Genomic DNA, 26861 nt, shown 5'->3' with positions numbered 1-26861 from the left:
AGCCAGGAGATGACATGGGAGGGGACGATTGACGCCTGCTGGAGCCCTGCTCTGACCTCGAAAACACCCAAGCCTTAGGTACGTGTTTCCCACAGCGGCTTCCAGTACAGGTCGTCCACAACTGGCCAGAAGCCAACCGCCCGACTCCAAGATGGCGTCTGCAGCGGCCGCCAGGAGTCAAGATGGCGACCCGCGGCCACGCCTGCGCTCTCAGGTCTCCTCCCCCAGCCTCGCTGGGGTTGGGGGCGCGACTCCCGTTGCCGTGCGCCGGTTGTCTTCCACCGCGGTGGCTGTCGCCGCGGCTCCATGTCACGCGCCATGCACCTCCTCTGCTGGTGGCAAGTACTGCTGTGGGTGCTGGGCCTTCCGGCCCGCGGCCTGGACGGTGAGTGCGGACCCGGCAGGGCCAAGGCGGCTGCGTGGGGCGACGCGCTGCTCCCCGGCCGGCCGCGGTCGGTGCGGGGCGGTGCGGGCGGTGCGGGGCGGCGCGGGTGGCGGCGCGGGTGGCGGCGAGCCTGCTCAGCCCCCCTGCCCGCCGACCCGAGGGAGTGTTAGGCGCTTGCCGAGGCCCACCCTTTGTGATGAGCACTTTATTATTAACCTCTTCGTAACAAATACCTGACTTTTGTTATGGCCTTAGAATCCCAGAGCTCTGCGTGATGCTCTACATCATCATGTCCTTCTTCCACCAGCGCCGGCAGACAGCTTCTGTTAATACTGTCGTCTCACATGCTGGGTATACCGTGGCTCGGAGGCGATAAACAATTTGTCAGTTCGTACTTAACTGGTAAATATCAGAGCCTGAAGTCTCTCTGACTTCCAAGTCCATGCTGGAGTCTATCTTGCTGGACCACTTTTTGAAGATGGCCACTTTTGCTCAGTAGGTATCTGCGTGAAGGAAAGACCGGAAAACTAACAGCAGATTCCTGGGGCCCGAGCATATAGGGACCCCTTTAAGTGAGGAAGGGAATCCATTCTGTGGGCCTAGAGTGGGAAGCAGAGAGAGACCTAAGTTGATGGCTCTTTTATCCACCCGTATTAAAGTCCATTTCTTAACAGAAAAAGGTTTTTCCTTCCCTGGGGATGTCCTGTAAGGAGGCAATGCTGAGCACAGAGAAAGACGATTCATAGTAACACCAATTGTTATTGTTTGGTGTTTTTGAGACAGGATTTCATGTAACCCTAGCTGGCTTTTTTTTTTTTTTTTTTTTTTTTTAAATGTGCATGTGTTTTGCCTACAAAAGGGTGTCGGGTACCCTGGAACTGGAGTTACAGACAGTTGTGAGCTGACATGTGGGTCCTCTGGAAGAACAGCCAGTGCTCTTAACCGCTGAGCCATCTCTCCAGCCCCCCGCCCCCCCCAAGTGTTGTAGTCACCAAGCATTTTTTGTTGTTGTTTACTTTGAGACAGCCCAGACTGGCCCCAGACTGGTGAGCCTTCTGCTTGCCCAGTGCTGGGACTACAGACCTCATCGTTCCCACTTGTGTATGTCTAACCTGAAACTGAGATTCAGAACCAGAAAACCCCATGTCAGTGTTACAGGGCCAAGGTGTAAGCCATGTCTACCAGATCTCACAGCCAGAATTTTGTATTTTTATTCCATTTAATCACTGACCTTAAAAGTGAGGAAGGGTGTATAGGATAATAGGCTCTCTTGACTTTGGAAGGCACTGGAACAAGGGATAAATGGGTGCGGGTGTTAGTTCTCCTGGCTCACTTTCCTCGGGCTTATTACAGGCCTGTTCGTCCCTCACCAGAAAGCAGCAATACTGGGGAACTGCTCTCTTTGGCCTGTGTGTTTGTCCTAAGGCTCTAGACTGTTTCTGCTGCAGCAGCCATGAGATATGGGAGTGGTACCTGGCTTTCCCTCTGCCATCCTATCTTGGAGTTCTTTAATACTGCTTTAAAAGCCAGATGTGGCAGCACAGGCCTGTGATCCCAACACTGCTTAGGTGGAGGCAGGATCAGGAGTTCAGAGCTGGCCTCTGCTACACAAGACCCTACGACAAACAAGGAAAAGAAACAAAACAATGTTACTTTTAGTTTCTCTACATTCGGTGCACACATTGATAGTCCCTCATTGCATTCTCAGATTTTCCAGGGTTCGTAGTCATTTGAGCTCATTGCAAAATATATATTCATACATCCATGCAGACCCTGAGGATAGTCCCAACTGAGCAGGGCATTGCTCACGTGGCTAGGATATAGGCAGAGGATAAAGGAACCATCCCAGCTGGTTCCTTCTCGGAGTGGCTGAAAATATGAAGCCTTTTCCCCACAGCAGACACTGCTGACGGATCAGCACCTGGGGCTCGGGGTACCTGGGGCTCGGGGTACCTGGGGCTCGGGGTACCTGGGGCTCGGGGTACCTGGGGCTCGGGGTACCTGGGGCTCGGGGCGCTGCCCAGGCGCCTAGGAATGGGAGTGAGCACCTGCTCTTGAGATCCAGGATCCTACGCTAGTCTTTACTAGGCAGTCAGATAGAAGATGGTTATTTTTTTTACTTGTTTGTTTGTTTGAGAGCCATCTTACAATGCAGCCCATCCTAGTTTGAAGTCAGAGAAATCCCCCTGCCTCAGATTCCCTATTACTGATTGCAGGTATGATTCACCACATCCAGCCCATTGTCAGAGTCTTCCCATGCATCCTATGCATTGTACTACTGGGCTTCCCTGTGAGCAGGGAAGGCTTAGACGAAGTAGAGAGCCTGCCTTTCTATCTGGAGGGCAAGGCAGACATCAAATGAATACAAATTATTAAGTGGATTATAAGGGTGGACAATACATCAGGGCAAGCCCCAGGACATTATTGGGTACCATCTGGGGACTGCTTACCCTGGTCTAAATTTAGGATAGATGCCCTTGTAGAAGAGAAGTTTAGTGTCGCCATCTGAAGGATATTGGATTCACCTGCAGGTGAAGAGGTACGGTAGAGGACTTTCTTAGCTGAGAAACCATCCTCAGGAATGGTCCAAGGCCGGTCGGGGACAGTGGGAGTGACCAGAGACCAGACAGTATAGAGTATAAATCACACAGGGCAGGGGAAGTCACTGAACATGTTTCCTATTGGGGAGAAGCAAGAAGAGTTTTGTCCAACTTCTAGTTCCACTTGGGCTGCAGTGAGGAGCAGCTTTATGAGCTGAGGAGATCTGGGAGATGGGTCAGTACAGCAGCTGTACATGGGAGGTGGCTGTAGCCGGGTCTGAGCAGTGTTAGCGGAGCGGGGTAAAGTGGATGGATTCTGCTTGTGTTTACCGGGGACTCGAACTTGGTTGCGGTACTTCTACATCTCTTTGAACTGTAAGCAGCCCCAGCTACCATCACTGGCTTTCATGTGCTAGGACCCAGTACATCTTTTCTCATTGCTCCTCACAGCATCCTGTATATTTCCCGCACATTGGTGGCTTCTTCTCATTTGTTACGAAAGCATGCTAAGGATTGCCTTTAAGAAGTTCAGGTTTGGGGCTGGAGAGATGGCTCAGTGGTTAAGAGCACCGACCGCTCTTCCAGAGGTCCTGAGTTCAATTCCCAGCAACCACATGGTGGCTCACAACCACTTATAATGAGATCTGGTGCCCTCTTCTGGCCTGCAGGGACACATGCAGGCAAAATACTGTGTACATAATAAATAAAATAAATCTTTAAAAAAAAAAAAAAAAGAAGTTCAGGTTTGGGGCTGGAGAGATGGCTCAGAGGTTAAGAGCACTGACTGCTTTTCCAGAGGTCCTGAGTTCAATTCCCAGCACCCACAGGGTGGTTCACAACCATCTGTAATGAGATCTGGTGCCCTCTTCTGGCCTGCAGGCGTACATGCAGACAGAACATTGTATACATAATAAATAAATCTCAAAAAATAAAATAAGGCTGGTTAAAAAAAAAAAAGTTCAGGTTTGCTGCCCCCTCAGCCCCAGCCTGTTCTGGCCCCTCCTCATTAGGCTTTCTTTCTTGCATCAGAGAGCCTCCTGAGAAAGGCTGAATGGTGGCAAGGTACAGACTCTGGGTGGTGCTTCCTGGAAGGGTGGGCCCAGTGCCCTCCATCTTTATTTCCCAAGCAATTTACTTGAAACTAGTGATACAATAATTGTCATTTTATGCATGGCTCAAGCTGCAATCAGTCTGTCAGGTTAAAGAAGAAATTCCTCCTCCTCTCTTTTGACAGGGTCTCACTGTGTGACCCTGGCTGGCCTGGAAGTCACAGAGATCTGCTTGCCTCTGCCTACCAAATACTGGGTTTAGAGATGTGGGCCACCATCCATTATTTTCTTAGTGTCCCTGTTATCTTTTCCTAACTGGTGGGCTTCACTGAAGGTTTTTTATTTGTTTATTTTTTAATTGTACGTCATGTGGCAAATTGCAGGTTTCTAGTATGTTCTGTGTTTATCTTCTTACTTGGCATCTATCAATACAGCATCCCTGACTATGGTCTCAATAAATGGAGAAGGTGGGTGGCCCTCTGATAGGAAAATGGAAACTTTTTTTCTCCACCGGGGTATTTTGGAAGATAATTGTAAGTCTTTGGGGTTCATCTGCTTTCGAATCAGATATGACAGTATGCTGCCCTGCTTCAGTTGCAGAGGAGAGCGGCCGTGTGTGGCGGGAAGAGCAGCCTGGCCCAGCTCTCCAGGTCGGGGCCCTGTACCTGCAGAAAGAGGAGGCTGCGCAGGGCCGTCGGGACCAGGCGAGGGTGGCAGAGCCTGCTGAGGCCTCGCCCGGGCCGGGTCCTCGAGGAGATCCTGTGGTGGTGCTGTCGGTGATTCCGGGTGCAGCTGAGGACCAACGGAGCGCTGAGGGCCGAGATGGCACCTGCAGTGCCCTGGGAGAGGAGGACCCAAGATGTGGCCAGGAGAGCCTCTTCGCACTACACGGTGCGGGCGGCTTCTCGGAGCGGGAAGAGGAGTACTACCCTGAGCCTGGAGCGGCGGAGGCTGAGCCGGTAGCCACCGAGGATGCCAACAGCACGGACAGCCTCAAGTCCCCCAAGGTGAACTGTGAGGAGAGGAATGTGACCGGGCTAGAAAATTTCACCTTGAAGATTTTAAACATGTCCCAGGTAGGAAGCCTGCGTTAATAATGTCTGTCTGTCTGTCTCTGTGTCCCTCCTTCGTCTCTCCAAACTCACCTTATGATTTAACACTCTAGTACTCATTAACTTTCAGATGGACATTGCCCAGGCTGCTCTCCGCCTGGGCTTAGGTGGGTGCCACCAGAGGGTGCCGCCACCCTCAGCCTCATCTCTGTCCACTGCACGTGAGGACGGTGTTGAACGACGCTGCAGTGCAAGTGACTTGCTCTCAGCGGTGTGTAGAGGAAAAAGAAGAAATATTACCGCAGTCTGTTATTGGACACTGGATTGGTGGTGCAGACCTGGAATCCCAGTTCTGGGAAGGCTGGGTTCAGCGTGCAGCTAGCAGCCGCTCTTTGACAGGTCTCAGAAAAGACAGGTATTTTGACAAGTATCCCAGGATGGCCTTGAATTTGCTATAGCAAAGGATGACGTATGTATGACCTTAGACTTTGATTCCCCTGCCTCCACTTCTGGAGTGCTGGGGTCACAGGCCTGATCTATGACACTTAATTTTATGAGGTGTTGGGGATTGAACCCAGGGCTTTGTCCATGTAAACACTTTCTCAGCTGAGCTGTGTTCCAGCCTGCTGTCTTAAAAGGGACAGATTTTTAAAAATTAATTAATTAATTTAATATGCACTGGTATTTTGCCTGTTTATACTCTGTATGAGGGTGTTGGATCCCCTGGAACTGGAGTTACAGATAGTTGTGAGCTGCAATGTGAGTGCTGGGAACCAAACCTGGGTCCTCTGGAAGAACAGTTCTCTTAACTGCTGAGCCATCTCTCCAGCCCTGAAAAGGTGTTTTTTAGGTGACCAGAAGCTAGTCATTCTTGTGATAATTTACCACTAAGTTTCAAAAGCATCCTACTGAACAGATAGGTGCTTGGGATCATAATAACAACATTTTTCTTTTTCTAGAGCTGAGACTAGCTCAGTGATAGACACTTGCCTAGCATGTATAAGGCCCTGGGTTCAATCCCCAGTACCACCAAAAAATAAATGTTCTTAAAAAGTCTGAATGAGGGTCTGGAGAGATGACTCAGCAGTGAAGAGAGAGCATTCTGCTCTTCCAGAGCATTCAAGTTCACCTGCCAGCACCCACACTGGATGGCTCACAGTCACGTGTAACTCCAGCTCCAGGGGATCCAATGCCCTCTTCTGGCCTCCTTGAGCACCTGTGCTCAGGTGCTCATACCCACAATCAGATACACACACATGATTAAAAAATGATGAAAATAAATCTTTTTATAAGAAAAGAAAATAGAAATGACCAAAACTACAGTTGGGTATCTATGCTGGAACATGTGTTACAGTGACAAAGTTCTCTTCCTCTAAAGAATGTGAGTCTAGTGTTTGTTCTACAGTGAGTGAGACCATTATCCCAAACCCAGCCAAATTTCCAGATACTTAGATAAATGATGATTCCCCAAGGGTATTCTGGAATAATGGCTGACAGTTTCTGTAGATGGTTAAGAAGCCAGAAGAGCAGGCTGCAATCAGCCTGCTTACATGAGAGAAACAAACCTTAGCTCTGGGAGCCATGATGGCTCAGTGTCATAGAGGGCAAGGTATATTTAATTCATGAAGCTTCTCCATGGGCTGGAGTCAGCCTGGCTCACATTCCCTCCAGAGTGTCTCCTAAACACTGTCCTCAGGCCATGCAGGACTGTTTTGCTATGTCCCACATATGACCAAGCAGGCTGGGTTATAGCTTCAACAGCTGGTGGCAGACACAGTGCTCCCTTGAATGGCACTGACCTTTGGCCGTACACAGTGAGCTTAGCTCTGCCAAGATGATGGTTGGGAACTGTCTGATGTGTTATCTTTCTCCTACTGAAACAACTACCTGAGGTAATCAACTTCAAAAGAGAGGAAGCTTCTCTTTGCTCACAGTTTTAGAGTCATCACTTGGCTCCATTGTTTTTGTGCCTGTGGTGAGGCAGCATACCATGGTGGGAGCACGTGTTGGAAAAATACCTCACCTCCTGGGGATGGGGAAGTAAAAGGAGAATGACGAGATCGAGGTGCGTGGTGGCACACACCTTTAATCCCAGCACTGGGGAGGAAGAGGCAGGTGGATCTCTCAGAGTTTGAAGTCAGCCTGGTCTGTAGAGTGAGTTCCAACTTAGCCAGAGCTACACAATGAGACCCTGTGACTGAAACAGAACAAAAGAGATCAAGGTCCAACAATCCCCTTCAAAGGCATGCTCCAGGGGCAAGAAAGGTGGCTCAGAGGACCTGGGTTCAATTCCCCGCACCCACATGGCAGCTCACAACCATCTGTAACTCTGGTTGCAGAGGGTCTGATGCCCACTTCTGTCTACCACAAGCACCAGGTACACATGTGGTGCACAGACAGGCAGCAGAGACTCAATAGTATCAAAGGCATGCCCCTGTGACCTATGAGCTATGACCACTAGAGCTTACCTTCTGATGTTGGAGCTATTTACCAATACTCCACAGGCTGAGGAGTAAGCCTCCAACAAGAATGCTTGTGGCTTTTCCAGAGGACCCAAGTTCAGTTCCCAACACCCATCTCATACTGCCTATAATTCCAGCTCCAGGAGATCTGATGCCTTCTTCTGGCTTCCATGGGCATCTGTGTGCAATATATATATATATATATATTGCATACACTCACAAACACATGAATAAAAAGAAATCTTTTTTTGTTTTGTTTTTCGAGAGAAGATTTCTCTGTGTAGCCCTGGTTGTCTTTGAACTCATTCTGTAGACCAGGCTGGCCTCAAACTCACAGAGATCCATCTGCCTCTGCCTTCCAAGTGCTGGGATTAAAGGTGTGTACCACCACCACCACCACCACCACCTAGCAAAATAAATCTTAAAAGATCCACACCATAGTGTTTGTGATGTACAATTCTGTGGCCTGGGCCTGGGCCGTGTTCTGTATATGCTGTGAGTACTTAGTACTGAGCTGACTAGTGAAGAAAACACTGGAGATGACTGTACTCTGGTTCCAAGTCCTGACAGTGGTCAAGGGCATCAGTCTTTCTCCTCTCCGCCCAGCAAGGCGTCCTTCTTGGGTATCCTTTCATAAGTATATAGATGTACTTTGCTTGTTTTGCTTTGTGTTTGAGACAGGGTCTCCATGTATCCCTGACTGCCCTGGAACTTGCTATGGAGACCATGCTGTCCTTTAACCTAAAGAGTTCCTTCCTCCTTCCTTGCCTAGGCTGCACATGTACATTTAATGCTCACTTCTAACTGTTCTCTTTCTCTACAGGACCTTATGGATTTTCTAAACCCAAATGGTAGTGACTGTACACTGGTCCTCTTCTACACTCCGTGGTGCCGGTTTTCTGCCAGCCTGGCCCCCCATTTTAACTCTCTGCCTCGGGCATTCCCAACTCTTGGCTTTCTGGCACTGGATGCGTCTCAGCACAGCAGGTATCTTTGGTGGCCTTGTGGCTCGTCCTTTCAGCTGATGGCTATAGTCACATAAGGCCCTTGTTGGTTAAGTTACAAGTAGGGAGCTAGGCAGTGGTGGTGCACGCCTTTAATCTCAGCACTCGGGAGGTAGAAGCAGGTGAGTTCTCTTTGTGAGTTCGAGGCCCGCCTGGTCTACAAAGCGAGTTCCAGAACAGTCAAGGATACACAGAGAAACCCTGTCTCGAAAAAAACCCCAAACAGCAACAACAAAAAGCTACAAGTAGGGAAGGTCAACAGGGCTTTGAGAAGGGTGGAAGAGAAAAGCAAGCGTGAATGCTGCTGGTTCTCAGGTCCCTCTGAGCGCTGGCGGAGTCAGTTTCTAGAAGTCCCTAATGAAGTAGTCCTGTTGTGTGTGTGTGTGTGTGTGTGTGTGTGTGTGTGTGTGTGTGTGTGTGTGTGTGTGTATAAGAGTGGCAGGTATGGCATTTGATGGCAGGGACATTGCTGGAGGACCTTGTATGGTCTTGACCAAACTAAATATTAGCAGAAGTGGTGTCACGGTAGGGTGTCTCTGTGGCAGTCGCCTTCGGTGTCGTTTCCAGCACTCTGCTTGCCGTGTCCAGTCATGGTTGTTTGGTTTTTGTTGTTTTGTTTTTAAACTGTCATCTTTTTAAAGTGCTTTTATTTATTTATTTTTAATTACGTATATGGCTGTGTACTACGTGCCCATGGAGGCCGGAAGAGGCTGCTGGGTGCAGAGAATCAAGCTCGGGTCCTCTGGAAGAGCAACCTGTGCTCTTGACCACAGAGCCATCTCTGTGCCCCCCCCTTTTTAATATTAAAAAAATTATCTGTCTTTGTGCATGTGCCCATGTATATGGTACCTAGAGAAGCTAGGAAAGGGTGTCAGATCCCCAGAGAGAGAGAGTTACAGGAGGTGGTGAGCACTGGACCTGGGTGCTGGGAACCAAACTCTGGTTCTCTTCAACAACAGTATGCACACTTAATCACCGAGCCACCTCTCCAGCCCCTTTATTTTCTTCTCTTTTTCTTTTCCTGTCTTTTCTTTCTTTATATCTATTTATATTTACTTTTTTTTCTTTTCTTTTTTGAGACAGAGGCTCACTGTGTACCCCAGACTGTCCCTGAATTCTCAGTAGTCCTCCTGCCTCAGCCTCCCAAGTGCTGAGGTTACAGGTGTGAGCCATCACACTTATATTTACTTTGCATGCATATTACAAATTATGCATCAATATATTATAATAGTTGTACACTTAATATATTAATAAATGAATGTATCCCTTTATAGCGATATTGTCTTTGTTTATATTTCTTTCATGCTGTTCACAGGGCTTTTAATCGCTTTTCTCTTGGGCACAGCGATGGGTTTGCACTCTTACCCGAGCAGCAGTGGGAGGTACAACTGTCGCTTGTTCGTCACCATGCCTGGCTTCTCTTTTCTTTTCTTTTTTTTTTTTTTTTTTTTTTTTTTGGTTTTTCGAGACAGGGATTCTCCGTGTAGCTTTGGTGCCTTTCCTTGAACTCACTTGGTAGCCCAGGCTGGCCTCGAACTCACAGAGATCCGCCTGCCTCTGCCTCCCGAGTGCTGGGATTAAAGGCGTGCGCCACCACCGCCCGGCTCTCTTTTATTTTCTTACATTGACTGATTGATTGATTAATTGATTGATTTAGTATATATGTGTTTTTACTGTTTATGAAGAAATAAATTGTTCCTCAAATTAGTAATTATCACTTTTTAAAAGATCTATTTTGCTTTTTAACTTAGAGTGTGTTAGGGTTCTCTAGAGGAACAGAACTGATAGGATGAATCTATATATTAAACAGGGATTTATTAGAGTGGCTTACAGGCTGTGGTCCAGCTAGTCCAACAATGGCTGTCTCCTAAGACTCTAATAGTTGTTCAATACACAAAGCTGGATATCTTAGCTGGCCTTCAGTCTATGTTGGAATTCCAAAGAAGTAGGTTCTAATATCAGTGAAGGAATGCACGCCTCCACAGCAGGATGGATACATTTGCCAGCTAGAGTGAGGGCAAGCAGGCAAAAGCAAAGCGTCCTTCTTCCATGTCCTTTTATGTAGGCTGCCACCAGAAGGTGCTGCCCAGATTTAGGGTGGGTCTTCTTAACTCAAATTATACATATTTAGGGTGGATCTTCTTACTTCAAATGATCCAATTAGGAAAATCCCTCACAGGTGTGTCCAGCTAATTGAGTTTTAGTTGATTCCAGATGTGGTCAAGTTGACAACCAAGATTAGCCATCACATATGGTATGTGAGTGTCTGCATGTGTGTGGAGGCAGAAGAGAGTATCAGATCCCTGGAGCTGAAGTTGCAGGCAGTTGTGAGCTGCCCCATACGGGTCCCCTAGGAGAGCAGTATGTGCTCTTAACCACTGGGCCATCTCTTCAGCCCTAGCTTAGCGACTCTTCTGTCTGTTCCAGGAAACTGTCTACAGGGCCTGGCCTAAGGCTAGCAATGGTGATCAGGCTCCAAAGCATACACTAGACTCCCGGGACTTAGGTCTGGTATGCTTCCCTGCGCTCCCTTTCCAGAGGCTGTTGGCATCTGCCTTGCTGCCTTCCTTAGCCTGTTTATGGAAGACACGTCTTCATTATAGGGCCTGGAATGTGTTTGATTCATATGCCAATGTCTGAATGACAAAACTGACATTGCTCATCCAACAGTGATTGTTCAGTGACAGGAGAATCTGAGGCTTGGTGAGGTTAAATAATTTTCCCAAAGGTTATAGCTGGTTCTGTCGTCAGACCACTGCCAGAGCCTGGACTGGTCTGTGCGAGGGCTAAACAATCCTGCAGGCTAGTGTGCGGGCTGAGTCATGGATTCCTTTGCACCAGTTGGCCAAAGAATTGCTTACTGTATGCTGATCTTTTTTGAGGGAGGGATGGCCATTCTGAAGTTTGAATTTTTTTTTTCTGTCAAGAAAATTGACACACTATGTTTTATCCATGAATTAGAATTTTCTGGTCTGAGTTGTTTTGACATCTGGATTTAAATAGTGGAATCATTGGGTCATGGCTAGAACCATGTGCTAATAGCAGTTGCGTTGGATGGCAGTGTAGGAGCGCCCTAACCCTGACCCATAAGGAAGTGGCGAGGAACAGACCAAAAGTCAAAAGTTCGATACAGAGTAGTCATGTGAGAAAGCGTGCTTTTGGGCTTTCTAACTTAACTGCCTTCTTCTCTTCCAGCCTTTCTACCAGATTTGGCACTGTAGCTGTCCCCAACATTTTATTATTCCAAGGAGCTAAACCAATGGCAAGGTTTAATCATACAGATCGAACTCTGGAAACACTGAAGATCTTCATTTTCAATCAGACAGGTATGTAGAAATAACACCCTGAGGAGGAAGGTTTTTTTTTTTTTAAGACAGGGTTTCACTGTGTAGTTCTTGCTGGCCTGGAACTTGCTCTGCAGACCAGACCAGGCTGGCCTCGAACTCACAGAGCACATTATGTTAGTAGTAGCACAGAGTGTACCTTCTTCATCTGGGTTGTTGCTGGGAGATTCAGCTGCACTGTTGGGTGTGGTTAGCTTTTGTTTGTTTCTATTGTGGCATGTCCCATTTATTTATTTAGTTTTTTTGGAGGGGAAGGATGACTGGAGACAGCCGTGGCTGTCCTGGAACTCACTCTGTAGCCCAGGCTGGCCTCGAACTCACAGAGATCCGCCTGTCTCTGCCTCCCAAGTGCCGGGATTAAAGGCGTGCGCCACCACCGCCCGGCTTCAGTTTCCTTGTGACAGAGAGAGCAGAGATCCTCGTTAGCTCAGACGCGAGAGTACTGCAAGGTCGCTGGGAATTGGACGTGAGCCGGATCCCTGACGGGTGTGGGAGAGAAAGGCATTGTGTTTGGTGCCTGTAGATGAAGTCCAGGTGCCCAGCATCTTTAGTGATCACTGACCCAGTGGGGGTAACTGTTGGAACAATCCTTTCAATAACTCATTTAAAGGCATCTTGAATTTAACATAAACCAACCTGTGGAAACATTGAGAGTGGTCTGATTTGTTGAGCTTTAGTCTCAAGAGAACAAAAAGCACTGTAACAGGACATTGACTAGAAAAGCTCTGAGGAGTTGCAGAAATTCCGGAGCTTTAGCTTTGAACTGCTGGAGGGATTCCTGGTCCTTTGATGTCCTGGGAAGAAAGGCAAGGGACACATGACTCTGACCGCAGGTGAAACCCTTCCAAGATACGCTTGCGCGGTGTTTATTTCAGGGTCGCTTGTCAGATTGCATGTCACGCTTATACTTCAGACAAGCCTTGGATGTGTTTTCTCTCTAATTTGAAACAATTGATTTGTCTTTCAGGTATAGAAGCCAAGAAAAACGTGGTGGTGACTCAGGCTGACCGAATGGGCCCTCTCCCCAGCACATTGGTAAAGACGGTGGATTGGCTGCTTGTATTTTCCTTATTCTTTTTAATTAGTTTTATTATGTATGCTACCATCCGGACCGAGAGCATTCGGTGGCTGATTCCAGGACAAGAGCAGGAGCATGTGGAGTAGAGACACAACTCAAGGGAGAGGAGGCATCCGGCCGGACTTACAGTCATGGGCATTTCCTCCCCTGAAGCGCTGACTTGCAGCGGAAGTCAGAGTCAAGAATCATGTTCTTGTTGAACTACTGAAAGGCTAAAAGGATGTGACATTTAAATGTGTTTTTACTGTGACAATTTGCAGATGAAAAAGTATTCACTAGAATTGACTGTTCCTGTTTCCAATACTTGAACATAATGAATTTCTCTCCTGGTGTCCCTAAGCAGGAAAGAGTTTTGGGAGAGGAGTAACTAGGGTGGCTGTGGGCCTGTAAGTAGCACCTGATGAAAAATAAAAAGTCACGTGCCCCTTGTTTTGTGAACTGTGCATTCTCTGAAAGAATTCAAGGAGATTCCACTTGTTTCTAAGTGGCAGATTTTAGGAAAAAAACATTCTAATTTAAACATGTTAACTTTGTGCTAGATCATAAGCCTTAGTCAGTTTATATAACCAGTGTGCATTATTTGAACCTTAAAATTCTGAATACTGAGCCGGGTGGTAGTTGTGCACGCCTTTGATCCCAGCACTTAGGAGTCAGAGGCAGGGGGATCTCTGAGTTCAAGGCCAGCCTTGTCTACACAGTGAGTTCCATGGTGGCCAGGGCTACCGAGAAACTCGATTGAAAAACCTAAACAAACCAACCAACCTCTGAACACTGAGCTGGGTTGAGATGCAAAGGAAGTATAACACTTCTTGCCTGAAGGTTGAGTCTAGTCTAGTTTAGGATGCATTTAGAACAGAGATAGCACAGCTGCTGAGATGAGGCTTAGCACATAAAGATGCTTGCCACCAAATGTGAGGAAGACCTGAGCTGAATCCCTGCTCCACATGGTAGGAAGAGAGACCTGAGCTCCTCGTGTACACCATAGCATGCGCCCCTCATACACTTATAAAAGATAAAAATTTTTATAGAGACAACATATTGTTATGATATTGCTCCTGGGGGACCCCCAGCTGGCCAGACAAGGGAGTCCCACGCGTGAGGGAAAACATGCTGGGCAGATGTAGTGGCGGCCGGCCAGCGGTGGGCAGCGGCACTTCATTCACAATCCAGGCACTGCATCCGCATGGAAATGAGTTTATTGTAATAGAGAGATGAAGAGAAAAATAAAGAGGGAAAGACAGAAAGAAGGGGGGGGGGGGTTGAAGGTGCATACCTCGTGGGAATGGAGAGAGAGAGTGGAGAGAGAGAAGGGTGGGGTTTTTCCTTAAATCAGGCATTTACATCAGGACGCAGGGCTGCCCCAAGGGGCGGGTCAGAGTATTAACACATGTAATTTATACAAACCTTTTTATTATCATTATTATTGTTACTATTATTGGTTCTTAGAGACAGGGTTTCTCTGTGTAGCCCTGGCTGTCCTGGAACTTGCTCTGTAGATCAGGCTGGCCTCAAACTCTGAGATCCACCTGCCTCTGTACTTTGTGTTTTCTGAGACAGGGTCTCATGCAGCCTTGGCTGGCCTGGAGCTTGCTATGTAGGCAGAGCTGGGCTCGAACTCATGGAGATCCTTCTGCCTCTGCCTCCCAAGTGCTAGAATTAAAGGCATGTACACCATGCCTTAATAAATTACTTTTATACTAATTGCTTCCAGTGTTTGACATTAGTTCAGTCTGTATAAAATACTCCTCACTCTGTAGAAATACAGTGTCATATTGAGAGCTGTCGTGAACAGCCCTGCTGGGTGTCCACTGGAGAAGGACCGTGACTCAGATACCATTATGTCTGTTTACAGATGAGCAAACTGAGGCTGAGAATGGTTACCTAACTTGCCCAGCTTATAAAGACAGTCAGTTGAGAGCCTTGGCCTATAATTACACATCTGCGAGAGAAACAAACCAACTGAAAACCTTAGTGAGTCCAGTAAGTCTACTTACTCTGACAGTAACATCTGAGTCAGTACTGTGCGAATACCATACTGATTCAGTTATCTGGATAACTCTGAGATCACTGCTATCAAATGTCTTCATTTCAAATGTAAACTGAAGCTTGGAATAACTCACGGTTGGCTGTGCAGCTTTCGGACCTTTGTTGTAGGATTTGTGGTGTTTAGTTCTTTGGAATCTTGAGATGTAGCTCAGGCTGGCCTTGGACTGTGGCTCCCCTGCCTCTGGCTCTGACTATGAGATTCCAGGTGTGTGCCACCACACTTGGCTCCAAGCCTAGAAGGATGGTTCTGCCGTATTCTATGGCACAGCCCGGGTGACCTTCGAAAGTGTTTACCTCTGGCCTTCCTCCAGCATGTTGTAGTGATAATCGAATTCAGCATTGTTTCAGGTACTTTTTGTCGTGATAAAACAACCAAAAGTGAGATATGGAAGAAAGAGTTTATTTTAGCTTATGGTTCCAGATAGAGTGGGGAATGTTGGGAAAGGCACGGATAGGGAGGTGAGAGATCTCTGTTTCAGCTGCAAACAGGAAGCGGAGAGAGTGAACTGGACGTGGGCAAGGCTGCAAACTCTCAAAACCTGTCCCCAGTGGCACTTCCTCCAGCAAGGCTCCACCCTCTGAAGGCTCCACAACCTCTCCAAACAGCTCTACCAACGGGGAGCAGGTGTTCAAATACCCTAGCCAGTGAGGGACGCCCTCCTTCAAACCACAAGCACCTTTAATCTTTGTTATTTTTTGAGACCTTCTGTGTGCTCTTTAAAATAATGAAGTTTTGGAACTTTATGGGTGTCTTACTTGCGTGTATATGCATCATGTGTGTGCCTGGTCTTCCGGAGGCTAGAGGAGGGTCTCAGATCTCCTGGAACTGGAGTTGCAGACAGTTGTGAGCTGCCATATGGGTGCTGGGAATCGAACCCAGGTTCTCTGTAAGAGCAGCAAAGTGCTCCTAACCTCTGGCCATCTCTTCAGACCTGAGAGTCTTTTTTAAAAACAATTGAAAGTGTGTGTGTGTGTGTGTGTGTGTGTGTGTGTGTGTGTGCAGCTCAGAGGACAACTTGTGATGACCGCTCTCTTTTCCACCAGTGGGGACCTGGGGACCAAACTTAGGTCAGCTTCATGGAGCTTCTGGGAACTTCTTGGGTGAACTCAACACACACAGATCCTCTGCTGGATGATGATGTCACTTCCCTAGGCCCTAACGTCCTTCTCTTGCGGCTTTAGAACGAGGTTTGCCATGGTGTCAGACGGCTGTTAAGGAGGGAAAAGGATGCAGCACTACTTCGCTAACACACCTTCCACATCATTTTCAGTTCTCAGCTCTTCTCTCCCTCCTCTTCCAGCGTGTAGGCAGGCTGGTGTCAAACGTCAAATCCTCCTGCCTGTGCTCCAGAATGCTGATTCCAGGTGAGTACCACATGCCCTGAAGGGACCCTCACTTAATATGCAAACTTCAAGAATATTTTCCATGATCATAAACACTCGGTGAAAATACTAGAAACAAGACTTTTAGTTTTGTTTCTCCTTCTCCTCCTCTTCTTGTTCTTTTTTTTTTCCCCCAAGACAGGGTTTCTCTGTGTAGTCCTGGCTGTCCTGGAACTCACTCTGTAGACCAGGCTGGCCTTGAACTCACAGAGATCTGACTGCCTCTGCCTCCTGAGTGCTAGGATTAAAGGCTTGTGCCACCACTGCCCAGAAATAAGACTTTTAATTCTATCCCTGGCACCTCATCCTTAGACATGAGCCTATAGAAACCCACACTGTCACCCAAGTTACTTCAAGTCAGTTCTGCCGGACCAGCGCCCTCAGACTGAACAGTTTTTCTTTTCCAGATTGTTACATCTTGTCAATCAGGCAAAAACAGGGTCAAGACTGAAGTCTAAATTTTAGGCTATTTTGAGGCTTTATTTTGTTCTAAGTCCATTTGGGATATAAGACTGCTAACAATTGTGAAATCAGTCTTAAATGAACTCTTTAGTAATGTATCTTTTTGCCAAATTCTCGGTAAAACTGATAAAAATAAGGAAATATGCGTTTTTGAGAAGGTCTTACTATGTAGTGGGTCTGGCTGGCCTACAGCTCTCTGGGTAGCCCAGTCTGGCCTCTAATTCCCAGCCATCCGTCTGTCTCCACCCCCAGAGTTCTGGGATTGAAGGTGTGTGCCACCAAGCCTGGCAAACTGATGATGTGCTAATTTAGAAAACATAACGGAGCCAGGTTTGGTGGCACACGTCCATAATCCCCAGCTCCTGGAAGGTGGAGGCGGGTGTTCAAGGCCAGCCTCTGCAATGTTGTACTTGGCTATGTGGAACTGTTACAAGAAAGGAATACAATAAAGTTACTTAGTAAAAAAATCAAAAGGATGGCCAGGCGGTGGTGGCGTACGTCTTTAATCTCAGCACTCAGGAGACAGAGGCAAGCAGATGTCTGAGTTCGAGGCTAACCGGGTCTACAGCGTGAGTTCCGGGACAGGCGGGTCTACACAGAAACCCTCTCTCAACCAAAACCAAAACCAAAACCAAACCAAACCAAAAAGATACAAGCTGAACTAAAAGCCACAGCAACATTTTAATCAAAACTCATCACAGCCGGGCAGTGGTGGCGCACACCTTTAATCCCAGCACTCGGGAGGCAGAGGCAGGCGGCTCTCTGTGAGTTCGAGGCCAGCCTGGTCTCCAGAGCGAGTTCCAGGGCAGGGCTCCAAAGCTACACAGAGAAACCCTGTCTCGAAAAACCAAAAAAAACAAAAAAACAAAAAAACAACAACAAAAAAAAACCAAAAACAAAAAACCCCAAGACAAAAACCCTCACCACAATGTTAAAACCCTGGCCCCACACCATTTTAAAGGGTGAATTTTATTGTCAATTACATCTGAAGAAAAAGAATGGCAAAAGAATAATAAAGATTAATACACACACACGGCATATAAAAGAACACGTCTCCACACGTGGGAGGCAATTCGCCTCCACCGGTCCTGGCCCGTCTCGGGTCTCTCAGGGAGGGTGTACCTGTGCATGCAGGACAGTCCATGCAGGAGCAAGCTCAGCTTCCAAGACCACCGAGCACGCAGGGGTGGCCCCACGCGGCGAGCACCGGCGGGCGCGGCAGCCATCCCGCTCCGGGGGCCTTCGGAGCCTGGGCCGCGTCAGGCAGCGCGCCGGGCAGCCCGGGGCCATGGCGGCGGCGGCGGCGGCGGCGGCGGCGGGAGCGCGCGGCGCCCTCCGGGGGTTGGCGGCGCTGCGCGGCCGGGGTGCGAGCCGGGCGGCCATGGTGAGTGCGGCCGGTGCGGGAGAGCGGGCTCGGCTGGGTGGGCGCGGCTGCGCGCGCAGACCCGCGGCTCCCACGCTCCCACTTGGCGGAGCGCCGTGCACACGCCTTCGCCCCTGCACCGGGCAGGCAGAGGCCGGAGGACGCGTGTGAGTTCGAGGCCAGCCACGGCTACGTGGGGGCACCTGTTACAAAACAACACCCCAAGCCACTTCCGTCGTAGTTTATGAACTTGCGCACCGGAAACAATCTCGTGTAAAAAAAAAAAAAATTCTAAATGCGAAGATTAGTGATGGGCCGTGGTCATCCTGTGTGCTGCGGGCAGTCCCGGGGAGGCTCCTAAGGGGCCACCTCGCTGGGTAGTCTTGGTCGTGAGCTTTAGGAAGACATTAGTAAATTGCCTTTCTCCCCACGTTTTTGAACGGTACACCGGTTTTTCTCACCACTTCTATAGAGGACATTTTAGTTTTCTTACTTCGGACATTAGTATTTTGGCGGTGCGTTGTGGCCTGTCATTTCTGTGCCTAGCGAGGCTGAGGCAGGAGGATTATTGGGAAGCCAGCGAGGAACACGGCGAGATCATCTGGGAGGGGGTTTGGAGGGATGGGTTAGAGGGAGCGCAAATTGAGGGGAAGTTTTAACAGGCAGCTCCACCTAGTGGAGAATGTAGCATGAAGCTCACCGTTTCATTTACAAGCGCTTATTAGACCCCTTTGAAAATTACGAATAAGTCAGAGACATGATTTATATTCCTGTAAAATTTCTATGGTGAATTTCCTAAAACATTTTTTCTTATATTACACAGTAGAATTGTTGAAGTCAGAAGATTTATTGCTGATAACATCCATTGTTTTTGACTAATTACTTAGAGAAAAAAATTTTTTTTTCTGGTGTAATCCAGGACCAGTTATTGCATTTGGTTAACATGTTTTTTATTATTAATTTAGTTAAAATAATTTTCATACAGGTGTCTATGTGTGTGTTCAGGTACACGAAACATAGTCTCCTGCGCCCTGCCCCTTGTTTTCTTTCTTCCAATAAAAGAAGGAAGGAAATTTCATTTTGTTTGTTTTTCATGAGCTAGGTCTCATGTAGCTGAGGCTAACCTTGAACTCTGGATACAGTTCTGTTGTGGAATATTACTTTAACTATGTAAAGATATGTTACATTTGTTTATGTTGTGGAATATTACTTTAACTATGTAAAGGTGTGTTACATTTGTTTATGTTGTGGAATATTACTTTAACTATGTAAAGGTGTGTTGCATTTGTTTATGCTGCATTTTTTGTTTGTTTGCTTGTTTTTTGAGACAGGGTTTCTCTGTGTAGTTTTGGTGTCTGTCCTGGACCTCGTTTTTTAGACCAGGCTGGCCTCGAACTCTCAGAGATCCACCTGGTTCTGCCTCCCGCGTGCTGGTATTAAAGGCGTGCACCACCTCTGCCTGGCTGCATTTGTTTAATTGTGTAAAGATGTGTCGCTGTTTCACCTTGCCTGCCTAAGGCACCTGACTGGTCTAATAAAAAGCTGAACAGCCAGTAGCTAGGCAGAGGAGGGATATGCAGGGCTGTCGGGCAGGGAGACTAAGTAGAAGAGAAGAGAGGGGGAGAAAGGGAGAAAAAGAGGGAGACGCTGGGAGCCAGCCAGCCGCCAGCCACGGAGGAAGCAGGAAAGTAGGACACACCCTCAGCAGAACCCTCTGTTTGGAGGTTTTTTATTGTTTTACTTTCTAAAGATTTATTTACCTTTTTGTTTTGTTTTTGTTTTTTGAGACAGGGTTTCTCTGTGTAACAGCCCTAGCTGTTCTAGAACTCACTTTGTAGACCAGGCTGGCCTTGAATGCACAAAGATCTGCCTGCCTCTGCCTCCCCAGTGCTGGCATTATTTATTTACTTTTATTTTATGTAAGTGTTTTGCTTCATGTATGTATGTTTCGGGTCCCCTGAAGTGAGCTACAGTTGTGAACTGCCATGTGGGTGCTGCGAGTTGAACCCAGGTCCTCTGGAAGAGCAATCAGTGCTCTTAACCACTGAGCCATCTCTCCAGCACACCCCCCCCCCCCACGCCTGCTATCAATTCTTAACATTAAATGCTTGTTTTGAATTACTTGGTTTTTTTCCCCCCTTCTTTTTGAGATAGGGTTTCTCTGAGTAATCCTGGCTATCTTGGAACTCACTCTGTAGACTAGGCTGGCCTCAAACTCAGAGATCCACCTATCTCTGCCTCCTGCATTGCTGGGATTGCTTATTTTGAATGACAAGACTTAAAATGTTTTTGCTTAAGATATATTATCATTCCCCCTTTTGTAGTGGGAGAAAGTAGCTGCTTTTTCAGGGAGGAAAAAGCTAAAAAATGGTCTCATTAACATCCTCCCCTTCCCCTTCATAGGACAAGTTGCCAAAAGGTAAAAATGTGTGTACCTTTTTTTTTTTTTTTTGACACAGGGTTTCTCTGTGCAGCCCTGGCTGTCCTGGAACTTGCTGTCTCTAGACCAGGCTGACCTTGAACTCACAGAGATCTGCCTGCCTCTGCCTCCCAAGGGCTGTGATTAAAAGTGTACACCACTGCCGGGCGGTGGTGGCGCACGCCTTTAATCCCAGCACTCGGGAGGCAGAGCCAGGCGGATCTCTGTGAGTTTGAGGCCAGCCTGGACTACCAAGTGAGTTCCAGGAAAGGCGCAAAGCTACACAGAGAAACCCTGTCTCGAAAAACCAAAAAAAAAAAAAAAAAAGTGTACACCACTATCGTCTGGCGTTTGTACCTTCTTAACTGTATTAATGTCTGTGACAGCAAGTTTGAGGATTTTAGAAGTGGGAATGAGTTGCAGCTTCATGTTTAGAGTCCAGAGCCTGCAGCTCCACCCCTCCCCCAGCGCCTTCAACATTAGCTCAGTCTAGGTCTCACCAGAGCCTACAGTCACCCTGCAAGGAGGTGAGGTGGTTACGCTGGAGTGAGAAGCTGTGTTCATAGTTTACAGTAATGTGTCCACGGTGTTTAATGTTTTAGCTAGCAGAGGAAGGTACAGGATGAAGGACAGTTGCTACTGTCACTGGAGAGCAGGAATGAGGTGGACAGCGCAGGCAGGTACTGTGCATGTTCTGGGTGCTCCAGCGACACATGAAGGGAGTTGGTTTCTCTGGTGCTCTTGTTATCAAGGCAAGGACTTTTTGCCTGTGGAAGAGGGGCTGTGGACCACCCAGAGGTGGTTATAGGAAATTCCATGGAAATATACACTTGGTTCCACCCTCTCTAGAGGGGTTTTCATTGTATACGAAAGGGAATAGACACCCTCAGTAGTTCAACCCACTCAGTGAGCTGCAGACAGGAGGTGATGGAAGTCCATCCAAAGGACAGCAGACCAGGGTTAGAGCCCTGAGTTCTGGTCCTGGGCCTCCCAGCAGCTTCCCTAGGGAGTTGGTTTTGCCTCGGTTGCACATCCTGGAACTCTGTAGCATCTAAGAAGGCCAGTGGCAGTAGTAGGCTTAGTTGTAGCTGTTAGAAACCAGAGTTGCTGAACTGTGGGGTCTGAGGCAGCACTCGGGTAGAGACAGGACAACAGCCATTTTCTTTTGGACAGCCCACACAGAGTTTGCCTATCTTTAAAAAATTTTTTTTTCAAGACAGAGTTTCTTTGTGTACCTCTGGCTGTCCTGGAACTCACTCTGTAGACCAGGCTGGCCTTGAACTCACAGAGATCTGCCTGTCTCAGCCTCCGAGTGCTGGGATTAAAGACATGCGCCACCACCGCCTGGCTGAGTTTGCCTGTCTTTTGAGAGTAAAGGATGAGAGATGGCTAGAATTTGTTACCCTTGAGACTTTCTTTCCATATTGCTAAAGAGGTATAAGTTTATGGAAAGAGTTTAGATAAATGCTGGCCCTTTCAGACAAGAGATGTGTTTTCTCCCCAGTCTTCAGGTGCACAGTGGCTGACAGCAGAGGAGAGGAACCAACTTATTCCTGGCTTGAAAGCAGCAGGATGGTCGGAATTAAGTGGGAGAGATGCCATCTACAAAGAGTTCATCTTCAAAAATTTTAATCAGGTAATTCCTGTGAATTACTGGTGTGCCAGGCTCTGTTTTTGTCACCAGCGCTGTTAGGTTTCTGTGACTACCGCTTGTCTGGTCCTATGTGGACTAGGAGCCACACCTCTCTTCCTTATGAATTCAGTGACAAAGACAGTCCCTGCTGACTCAGGCAGGCCTAGCTCTGGGGGAAGGGTTGATTCTGTGGTACTTAGAAATCAGCACTGTGTGGCAGTACACACCTGTAATCCTAGTGTTTGGGAAACTGAGACAGGATTGTGAATTCAGGCTTAGCCTGGACTACATGTGAGTTCCAGCCTGACCTAAATCGCAAGACCTTGTCCAACACACACATATGCACACGCACATGCACACACACACACACACACACACACACACACACACACACACACAGAGAGAGAGAGAGAGAGAGAGAGAGAGAGAGAGAGAGAGAGAGAGAATGAAAATGAATATCAGATTCTGAAGCCACTATAGCTTTAATTTGGGGTTGGGTAAACTATTTAGTCTTTTTCTGTGTTTTAAATAACACTAAATGAGGGTGTGAGCGTTTTTCTGTATATTAGAAGGGTGTGTGGAGAGGCCAGTTGAGAAACACAACCTGCTTGCTTTCTCTACTTTTTCAGGGCACTTAAAAAAACCTCATAGTTGTATTTTTGCCTCTACACCCTCTCTTAGCTGTATCTCTTCCCAGTTCCTGCCCCCCTCCTAGCCTGGTATCCAGCCCTTGACATTTTCTCCAAATCTGACCTCCCCGCTGGAGACTCAGCCTTCCTAGGTAACTGTTCCATTCGGGCCCACCCTGTTCAGAGAGTCATCTCCCATGACTTAGCCTTCGTGATTACTCCACTGCATTGTGTAAGGTAAATGCTTCTGACTAGCTCATGTTTGCTCAGTTACTTTAGTAATCCTTTGGACAGATTTATTGTTTTTATTTATGTTAGGTGTTGGCATCTAGGAGTCAGGGAGCATGTTTGCTTAACTCTCCATTGTACCCAGCATGGTTCTGAGTACAGACAGGCATTGATTACAGTGTAGACATTGATTACAGTGTTTGCTGGTTTCCACGAGGGTGTGCAAGCACCGGATTCCCACCGAAGGAACCCTTAGCACGTTTTCCTGGTAAATGCCATTGGCTCTGCTTCGTTGCCTGCCCTGGTCTGTTTGTCTGTCATCTGGCTGCCAGCCATTTGCTGTAAGTCCCCAACTCCTGAGAAACCCTGGACCAAACCGACTCCCTGTTCCTGCTGCCTTGTGCACTCCGCAGCCCTTGTCAGGGACTCAGCACTCTGTGACTGGCGGCAGGGCATCTCGAGGGTACAGTGAGCTGTACGTAGCTCCAGGTAGCCTTTTCCAAGCTTATTAAAATTCTTACTGTGTACAGCTTGACTTCTTTAAGCCTGGGCTAATTTATTGGGCTTGAACATGTGGCTTAAAGTGCTAGAGCGGTGTTGCCTCAGGCTCTGTCCTGAGTTGGTCCTCCAGCACTGCTGTGGCCTGGGTGGGAGGGCAGCTGCGCAAAAGGCATCTTGGAGTAACCGTGCCGTTACTCACCATGACGTTTCACTGCCTGGACTTTTCCCTCCAGTTTTTAGGAAGGGGAACCAGCATCAACATTACATCCTGGCCTCACTTCTCAGCAGGCCCTGTGACTTCTACCTGGATAGTGGTCTGTGCTGGCACTGGTGTCATGACCAGCTCTCACTGCCCACACACAACCAGAACACACCCATAACTAACAAGTTGGGCGCCATTGCTCATTGCAGAGAGGGAGGACACACTGTGCTGATCTCAGGAAGACAGCGTTGAAGACCTGGTGGTGAAATTCTGCTTGCACTAGCAGCTTTGGAATGTTCTGAGGAGCCAGCTTTGCCCTTGATGGGGTATTGTCAGAAAAAAGGGCAGGTCTGTGATTCAGCACTTTATGAATCTCGCCTTTAGGGAGATTAGCCAAAGAAGGAGCCAGGGCTAAACAGACTAAAAAGAGAAAGAAGCATTAGCCAGTAAGCAGTGGCGTTCAGTGTGCGGCACTGAGGCCTCATGCCTGTCTGTGTGCAGAAGTTGTCATAGAGTTCACTGCTTTTCCTAATTCATGATGGTTGCAGAAGGACTCTGCTGTTAATGCTGTGTTCAAGAGGGGAGTACCTGCTGGTGCGGTGCTACATCTGTAGTCCTAGCACTTAGGATACTGAGGCAGGAAGACCACAGTGTGAGGTCAGCTTGGGCTATGACGAGGGTCTCTGTTCCAACGAATAAACCAGAACATGGGCTGACGAGATGGCGCGGCAGGTAAAGGTACTTGCTGCTAACCCTGATGACCTGAGTTCAGTCTCCAGGAATCACATGGTGGAAGAAGAGAACTACTCCCTAAAGTTGTTCCCTTGCACTCTAGCACACACGCACACACACACACACACACACACACACACACACACACACACACACTACAATAACAACAACAAAACCTTAAAGAATCCACCAAGGCAAGAAAGAGGAGACCCCAGGCCAGCTTCCAGACACAGCCGCCGCCTTCCTTCTGCTGCAGCCCGAGAGCAAGCCAGTGACGCTGACAGGGCCTCACTCACCTTCATCGTTTTTTTTTCTGAGACCCGGTTTCTCTGTGTAGTTTGGTGCCTGTCCTGGATCTCGCTCTGTAGACCAGGCTGGCCTCCAACTTGCAGAGATCCTCCTGGCTCTGCCTCCAAAGTGCTGGGATTAAAGGTGTGTGCACCACTGCCCAGCCAATCTTTGAGTTTTATAAGTAGCACACTCCTTAACTCTCTGCGTACTTAAGCACTGTCTCTGTGGTTGGCATTACTCTAAGCTTGGGAACCTCCCAGTCCAGTGGAGAAAACAGATGCTAAGCAGAGGAGTAGGAGATGTGGTCTGAGCTCATGGAGGGCTCCGTGAAAAACTAGACCGGATATTGAATAAAGGGCAAAAACCAAGGCATTGTTTTTTTTCTGCTGGGGTTTGAACCTAGGACCCTGAACATGGAGGGCTTATGCTCTGCCACTGAACTACCTACCCCACCAGCCCAGGGGGAGGCCATCTTTAAGATCACACAGTCTCTCTGGGGAGAGAACCCAGGGAGACTGATTGACATGAAAGGGCTTAGTATGTGAGGATCTATGGAAAGAACATTCCAGGTGGAGAAGACAGATTTCCTCATGAAAATAATCTCCAACGATGGGATGAGAACCAGAAGGGTAGTGTTCTAGAGTGGACAGAGAGAAGGCAGGGCTCTGGGACCTTGTTGGCTTTGTTCTACAAAGGACAGATGCCAGAGGATTGCAAGTACAAAGACTTGGCTTTTGTTCTAAAACAAACAACAACAACAACAAAACTTGGTCCAGTGCCTCTGCCAAGGATCATTGGAAAGAGGGAAGCAGGCTAACTGCCTGGACTCGGTTGGAATGGTCCAAGCCAGAGCCAGAGAGTGGACGCAGCAGTGGAGCTGGAGAGAAATGGACAGGGCGATTTCCCGTAGGTTTGAAGACAGATATCAAGACTGTAAAGAGCTGGGGCCATAGCCAGTGGTACAGTTGCCTGCCTGGCATGCACAAGGCCCTGGGGTCCACCCCAGCACCACACACATATAGGAAGGAGAGAGAGAGACTTGCAGATGGATTTGATGTGGGGTGAGGGTGAGAAGGTCTTAAGGATGACCCCAAGGTTTTGGTTCAAGCTGTAAGATGGAGGAGGATGTGACTGGTCCCTCATGCTGAGCTGCAAAGTCAGGGGATGGCGGAGCGGGGGAAGGGACTCAGAGCCTGTTGTGTGTACATCAGGGGCGAGACACTGTCATTCAGCTGGAGAAACCAGTTATGAGGTCAGAACTCAGCCGAGATGACAGTTTGAGAATTACCAGACGGTAGTGGTGAAAGCAGGTCCAGGTTAGCAAGAGGGGTAGAACTGGAGTGGCCGTGCAGGCACAGGGCCAGTTTGTCATTGCATTAGGAAGGACATTCATCCTAAGAAGACACAACTCTCTTCTGATTGTGTCTCTTCTTTTGGTGAGGCCTTTGACTGCTAGCAAGAGGCATTGGGGGTCTAGGGAGATAACAAAAGGAAGAGTCACCTTGGAGTTTAAGGTAATGAGCTAACTAGGGAGAGGTGGCTGATGCTGGGACATTTGTAGTGCCATTAAAGATGATGGTGTGTAGCCAGACACTTCTCTCTGTCCTACCCCAGTCCCACGGTCCTGTGGTCCTGCAGCTGCTTTTAAAATAATCACTTAGAGGCTTAATATTAATTACACACTGTTGGGTCTGTGGCTCATGCTCATTGGTAGCTAGCTCTTTCATCTGAAATCAGCCCGTTTCTGTTAGTCTGTATTTTGTCACGTGGCCATGGCGTTATTGGTCTGCTGGCATCTTGGTCCTTGGGCAGCAGGATGGCATCTCCTTGACTCCGCCCTCTTCTCCCTGTGTGCCTGCTTGGATTTCCCACTGGCTCTATTCTGCCTTGCCATAGGCCAAAGCAGCTTTATTTATTAACCAATGGGAGCAACACATATTCAGAGTACAGAAAGACACCCCACAGCAATGGTGCAGCTTTCAAAGTGAAGATTTTGTTCTATCCAGCTGTGTTCAGCTGCATGGACACAGGCTTGGAGTAGATACTGGGTTGGGCTGA

At 48.0% G+C, this 26861-nt stretch overlaps 3 protein-coding genes across 5 annotated transcripts in view; all 3 read left to right on the top strand.

Moving 5' to 3' along the window:
* Nucleotides 1–212: 212 nt before the first annotated feature.
* Nucleotides 213–13343, top strand: Txndc15 (thioredoxin domain containing 15). 2 transcript variants are annotated; one of them, XM_052727112.1, is made up of 5 exons: nt 213–385; nt 4575–5050; nt 8312–8475; nt 11688–11818; nt 12804–13343. In XM_052727112.1, exons 1-5 carry the CDS (start codon nt 307–309, stop codon nt 12998–13000), a joined length of 1047 nt encoding a protein of 348 aa, XP_052583072.1. In that variant the 5' UTR covers nt 213–306; the 3' UTR covers nt 13001–13343. The 2 variants fall into 2 exon arrangements, with proteins under 2 accessions (XP_052583072.1, XP_052583071.1); XM_052727111.1 differs by having other exon boundaries at nt 216–385; nt 4569–5050.
* Nucleotides 13344–17725: 4382 nt separating this feature from the next.
* The window catches only part of Pcbd2 (pterin-4 alpha-carbinolamine dehydratase 2), a 54925-nt gene continuing 45789 nt past the window's right edge, over nt 17726–26861 (top strand). The window contains exons 1-2 of one of the 2 annotated variants that reach the window (XM_052727114.1): nt 17726–18189; nt 22092–22223. In XM_052727114.1, the coding sequence (XP_052583074.1) occupies nt 17734–18189; nt 22092–22223 (588 nt within the window). In that variant the 5' untranslated portion in view covers nt 17726–17733. The remainder of the gene's footprint in view (nt 18190–22091; nt 22224–26861) is intronic. The other variant, XM_052727113.1, reaches the window with a different exon arrangement.
* Nucleotides 22121–26861, top strand: part of Catsper3 (cation channel sperm associated 3) — an 84087-nt gene continuing 79346 nt past the window's right edge. The window contains exon 1 of the mRNA XM_052727108.1: nt 22121–22223. Within this exon, the coding sequence (XP_052583068.1) occupies nt 22183–22223 (41 nt within the window). The 5' untranslated portion in view covers nt 22121–22182. The remainder of the gene's footprint in view (nt 22224–26861) is intronic.

Source organism: Peromyscus californicus, unplaced genomic scaffold (assembly GCF_007827085.1).
Source record: "Peromyscus californicus insignis strain IS unplaced genomic scaffold, ASM782708v3 Scaffold_8__1_contigs__length_139910024, whole genome shotgun sequence".
Classification (NCBI taxonomy): Eukaryota; Metazoa; Chordata; class Mammalia; order Rodentia; family Cricetidae; genus Peromyscus; species Peromyscus californicus.
This window is presented reverse-complemented; position numbering and strand designations above follow the sequence as displayed.